Source organism: Triticum urartu, chromosome 6A (assembly GCF_056163025.1).
Source record: "Triticum urartu cultivar PI428250 chromosome 6A, HENAU_Tu73, whole genome shotgun sequence".
Taxonomy (NCBI): Eukaryota; Viridiplantae; Streptophyta; class Magnoliopsida; order Poales; family Poaceae; genus Triticum; species Triticum urartu.
In genome coordinates, this window is record NC_141878.1 from 526,452,508 (window position 1) to 526,458,546 (window position 6,039).

At 42.7% G+C, this 6,039-nt stretch overlaps 1 protein-coding gene across 1 annotated transcript; it reads right to left on the minus strand.

Annotated features, from left to right (window-relative positions):
* Positions 1-694: 694 nt before the first annotated feature.
* On the minus strand, positions 695-5,136 carry LOC125514630 (Glycosyl hydrolase family 47 protein). Its single transcript, XM_048679968.2, has 15 exons — positions 4,866-5,136; positions 4,408-4,450; positions 4,249-4,314; positions 4,092-4,153; positions 3,841-3,940; positions 3,540-3,722; positions 3,131-3,179; positions 2,878-3,057; positions 2,589-2,709; positions 2,399-2,480; positions 2,224-2,309; positions 1,944-2,044; positions 1,686-1,827; positions 1,424-1,574; positions 695-1,297 (listed from the first exon to the last, which is right to left on the minus strand). Exons 1-15 carry the CDS (start codon positions 5,015-5,017, stop codon positions 1,070-1,072), a joined length of 1,746 nt encoding a protein of 581 aa, XP_048535925.1. The 5' UTR covers positions 5,018-5,136; the 3' UTR covers positions 695-1,069.
* Positions 5,137-6,039: the final 903 nt, after the last annotated feature.

Below are 6,039 nucleotides of genomic sequence, written 5' to 3' on the forward strand. Positions count from 1 at the left end.
GAAGAATAGCAGGTGAACAATTTCTGTTACCAATGACTCCGCGTGGAGTCTTTGATCGGCTGCATGTTTCGGTCCTGAGATCAGGATGAGGAACTGCTGAACTTGTGTAGTGTTCTGTGAGTTCCATCAATGAAGCTGGGGGAAACCCTTTTATATATTAAAAAAACATATACATGGCAGTAGCTTTTTTTCCACAGGAAATTAGGAAGTGTATCGTCTATTCCTATAACTCTGACATACTACTTATTTATAAGTCGGCATTCTCCACCTCGATCTTTTTGGCAAAACAATGCAACTTCAGTTTCAGAGATGCGTGGCATCGAAAATTTACACATGATTTTTTTACGACCCTACATACACAATGTGCAGCAGATTCTTCCAAGCGCGGGAATCACTGTGCGTGCTATTTGGTGTTATCTTAAATCAAGCCGTTTTAAGTTTGATCAAGCAGGAAATTATGAACATCTACAATACCAATACAAGACTAAGTGGTCTTGTATAGATCAAAGTAAGGATTAACTTTTTTTTGTTCCTGCCCTGCAATCTGACATTTGACTTTGCAGCTACATTGATTATTGGTGTGAATCTACAGTAGAAATCTGATGGCAGGGAAGGCTAGAGCCTGGAGCCACGGCTCCATGGCCCTATCAAACTGTACAGCAGTGCAATCACGATCAATTTGCAACTCACAACAAACAAAAGACTGAACTTAATTATTATGTCCGAACAAATTAACCAGAATGTACAATATCTCTAGTATGTTCTTTTTTTGCATGCCCACATGTGCTAAAATAATCAGATCAGACAGTAATTACATATATCGCACAATAAAATACACCCATATATCGGACCGCAGATACATCACATCAGCATGAAACTTCAAACCAGCATTTGACATACAGGTTAATTTGGCTGATTCAGACGTCACGAATCTGCTATCGATGCTATTCTAATGTACAAAGTCAGGCTGAAGCGGGTGGGTAACATTCTATTTTCAAGGTGGTGTTTACCTTATTTTGATCATTCTGTGAACGAATGGCGAAAGTATAATCCTCTCCAACAACATTGGCTAGTAAACCGCCAGCCACAAGCCGCAGTATCCAGCCATACTGCAGGTTCTCCTCTTGCATGTTACTGACTCTATCCCACAGTCATCGTCGGCTCTGCATCTGTGGCTAGGGAACACATCTGGTATGTGGCACGCACTCTCCCACGGGGAGCCAACGTTCTGCCGGAAAATTGTCTCTGGACAGACTTTGGATGACAATGCGCTCGCACGAATCGGTTGGTTGCCGTCCTGCAGAGAGGTTCTCGATATCATTACGATGACAGTACAAAGTAAGATTAATGCTCCTACAAATAGGAGCTAGGGCATCATATGGTTTCCTAACTTGCGTTCTGATGTAAGCTGGTATGGGATCACCTTAACAACTGTCCAATTGGTGGGAACATCCAGTCGAGGAATTTTTTCGTGCCACGTGCTCATTACTGGAAGGGGGTGGCCCTCTGTTGTAAATATGTAATTTTTGTTCCTCAAGAATGAATCGTCGTAAAGGAGAAAAAGATATTTGCACCTGCAGAAGAGTTATCAACCGTCATCTCAACAGTGACGGGATCTATCAGCGCGAATGAGACAGTTTTGCTCCAACTGCATATTAGAAACAATAGGAAGATTAACAGCTCACGTTTCTGAAAGAAAGAAGCTGTGTTGATGATCTTCAAGGTTCATTGTTGAAACATCTCTGATACTAGCAAAACCTCCTTCCACTTTGGTGTAGTAATTAAGTGATCCAATTATAGCTTCACCCACTTCTAGGTACCAAGGATCTATAGAGATCAGTGGTGTTAGTGATCTGGACATCATATTATCTTTATCTGCTTGATTAAAATTTTAAGAAAAAAAATCGCCAACAATATTATTTGTCTGTTATTCATGATCATACCTTTAGTTGCTTGATAAAGATAAAATGTAGACTCAGCAAACTCTGGACGTAAAGGATAGTACTTCTCTGTAGGATGCAAAATTCCGTAGTCTAACAGATATCTGCAAAGTACAAAGCACGCATCAACAAAATACAGTGTAAAACCTGAAAGCAAGTTTTGGTCATACTCTTGTCAGTCTTGTGCATCATACTCTGAATTGATTTGAAACAGTCACTCAATATTTCCATTTTCCTTTACAAACTGATGGTCAAGAGGTACTTAGTTTTTAGTTATTAATACCTTTCAGGAAGGACGCCAAACCTTTGCCATACATTGTAAAATTCACGATGTGACAGATTTGCAGCAGCAACATCTCCTAGTAGTGTCTGGTGATGATGATAGCAGTAAGCAAACAATACAAGATAAAAAATTCCACAATAAGGTGATATATCAACCATGTACAGAGTCAGCAGACCTGAACACCAGGCCAGAAGGCCTGGAGGCTAGTTAGTTGCCAGTGTGTTGCTTCTCCAGTCCTGATATCGGCCTCATGGTACCTGAGAAGACAGATGATTATTACTGTCCGGTACAAGCATATTGCGGCGACAAGTAACTAGCATGGAATGGAAATTTTTGAATGAATATGGCACGAAGAAAGGGTGTACCATGGCCCATGTCGGAAATACTTCTGCACTGCTAGGTAAGCAGAGTGAAACATATCCCAGTACTCATCACTTCCAAAAAGGACATATGCCTTAATCAAATACTCGTAAAATGAATCAACTCCTGCAAATATGTTACGAAAGATCATCAATATGTCTCAACCACATATATCTTCTAATTAGACAGAATTAAACCACATATACAAAGAAACACTTGGCAAAAAACAATTATGCTACAAATTTGACGTTGGTATAAGCGATACACCAAGTGGGCTAGCATAAGAAGTAGTACCAGCACCAATGCCTGACGAATATTCAATCCAGTTGCCAGACAAAACATCTAGTGTTGAGCCTACAAGATTCAGTGAGCTTCTCATGCTCCATAACTTGCGAAGAGCACGAAGAGCTGCAGCTTCATATCTAGGATCACCGGTCAAACGTGACAATGCACCCATTTCCAGGATAAGGGAGCCTGCAACAAATTTATGTATCTTAGCTACCACTACCAAGATACCCAACAGAATAAAGACTATTCCGCCACTCACCACATCCTGATGTGCTCGTTTCAGTTGTCTCATTCTCCATCACTCCATACTGGAAAAAGTAGTCATAGCATCAGAGATGATGTATGAATAAAATACAAGCTCAACAGCCATGTCAGATCATGATTAAAAGGATTGTAATATACGTGAGCTATGTAATATGTATGAGTTGAGTGTTACAAGTAACATCATACAAGGGTATCCAGAAAGGGAAACAAAATAATTGTCGAATGATTATCTAGTTTCCGCAGGAGGCTTGACACTTCTGTTCTGTGCCATAGAAGGAAGGGGCGTGCTGAATAAATGGAATTTATCAATACATGTCTTTTACTATTTATTTTATCCGGGAACGTGATTGTAGCGGTGTACTACTTTCTAAATCAGAAGAAAGGCCAAGGGTTTGTAAATGAACCTTAAGATTGATCCATGCATACGGCAATCCAGTAGGGGTCTCGAATGCTGGCAGAAACCGGCTGCCTAAATTTTCAGCAAGACGTAGCAGTTGGTTCTGATATACTCCATCTTTATTCTGACTGCTATAGTCCTTTGCAAGAATATGAGCAGAAATAAGCCCCCCAAGAAGTCTTATGTTACACTGGATAAGAAGGGGGAAAAAACCATGAAGGGAAAACTGTGAGAAAATGATTGTTGCTTAAATCCTGGCAACATGTCATTGTTTTGTTCTAGTGGTGATAAAAATCAGATGGCATTACCTCAAAAAGATTAACTCGAGCATCAACATCAAAAGTTAGGTTCTCTGAAAGCCAACTAACTCCTCTGTCAAATTCTGTTAGGTTACCTAAGACAACAAGACTGCATGAGCCAAAACAGAGAGGCATTACCTATCAATCTTATGGATACAATTTTCCTTTTGAAGAAACAACGTAGCAATTCATATTCTTATCATCAAAAGACAGCACAAATCTCGAAGTATCCAGAAACATTACAACTTCATAAAGTGTACCTTGATAATGACTCAACTAGTGTCAATGCTGATCCATTATAATCCTGTGGCAAGTGCTCAAGCTACAAGAAGGAAGAAAGAGTTGATATTACGCCTGGGTATCTTTAAGCTTTTGTGATGTCAATTGGAAACTGTAAATTTGTCGATACATTAATACATTTAAGTTGCCAAGCTCACTGAGGGAGTCAGTGAAGCCTTTAGTAAGAGGCTTCAATTCATCATGCTGAAAAGGTATCAACACAGAAAACATCAGATTGGCCATGAACAAATGAACTGAATTTTGCTCAAGAATTCCTAAAATAGCTGATGAACATACAGGAAATGCATACGCCATGTAGTTGTCATAAGCATGATAAAACCTGAAATGAGTGGAAATGGATCAGTACTAGAATATGGAGATACAGAGATTATGGAGTGATTCATTGATCACATGGGCTGATGCTCTGGGGACTGGGGGGTGCAAAATTATTTCAGGACTGAAATAGAGAGATTATGGAGTGATTCATTGACCACATGGGCCAAAACGTTGGTTACAGGCGTTAGTTCGAGATGTTGGCACTCGTCTGAACAAGACGAACAAAGTTCGCATTTTTATCTGCGACCCGAATTACAGGGGCTTCTGTCTGAAGACGGAGCTTACAGGACAGCTAAAATCATCTTCCCCGTACGACACAGAAATCCCCGCGACGAAATGGAACCTTCCCAGTCCCAAAGCTCGGATTAAACCCGACAGAAATCGAGCAGAGGGTAGCTAAGACAGGGGGGAGCGCTCACATCTCGACGACCTTGCCCCTCATGCGCAGCCTCCTCGTGCGCCCGTACCCGTCTCTGCTGGCCGCGGCCGCGGCGGGGGCGCCCACGGCCGCGGCGAGCGCCGCGAGGAGAAGCGCGACGGCAGCGAGCCGCGCCGGCCGAGGAGATCGCATGGAGACGGAGGTGGGACTGGGAGCCGGCCGATGACGACGGTGTCCGATGGGGATCAGGACCCCGCACGGCACGACCGAGAGCCGATGGTTCCCTCCTTCCGCCCGTGGATTTGGTGGGCGTATTCAGATCTCGTACCTGACGTGTTCTATGCTTGCGTGTACGTAATGGCACGACACGTTGTCTGCCACGTAGGATTCCCTTTTCTTCCTGTATATATTAACCTGAAAACTTTTGCGTGTGTTTGTGCACGCGCGCGCTTCACTGCGGACTTATTTTTTCGGGAGAAATAGCATTGCATTACTCAATCACAACGTCTTTACAATCATAAGATGCTATTTCCACTACTTCATCTGGACCAGCTCCTAAGCAAGTCAAGGTCCTGCCTTGGGTTCTAGCAAACTTAGCTAAGCAATCACTAACTTTATTTTGAGATCTAACTATATGAGAAATACAAGTCTTCCTTAAACCCATTAAGTGCTTAATCTCTCTAACAATAGAAGAGTAAACTGAGCGATCCGCATCCAAGCTTGATATGAGAGAGATCGCTTCGAGAGAGTCCATCTCCACCACGATCGGCAACTCGCTTCGCTGCAAGGCAAGGGACAAGCCTTCCATACACACGCACAACTCCGCCTCAAGGGAGTCTCTGCACGAAAACAACACCCTGCATGACGAGAAGTTGATAGCCCCGCAATGATCACGTAAGATCATGCCCGCACCCGCTTGTTCTGACGCAACAAAAGATCCATCAGTATTCAATTTGCACCACTCCGGCTCGGGCGTAGTCCAACTCCGTTCGTCCTGATCACCAACGCTTCTCCCCCTTCTCACTGTATCTTTCCATTCGATATAAGTTTTGCCTTTGGTTGGGTCAGCCTGTGGATTCTGCTTGATACCAACCAAGGACACCAGATAGCTTTGCAGAAATCTTAGAGAGACTTCCATAGGCGGGGCAGGCTTAGCATGAACTAGCTCGTTCCGGACAAACCAACTCCTCCAGAAAATCATTAGTAACATTGTT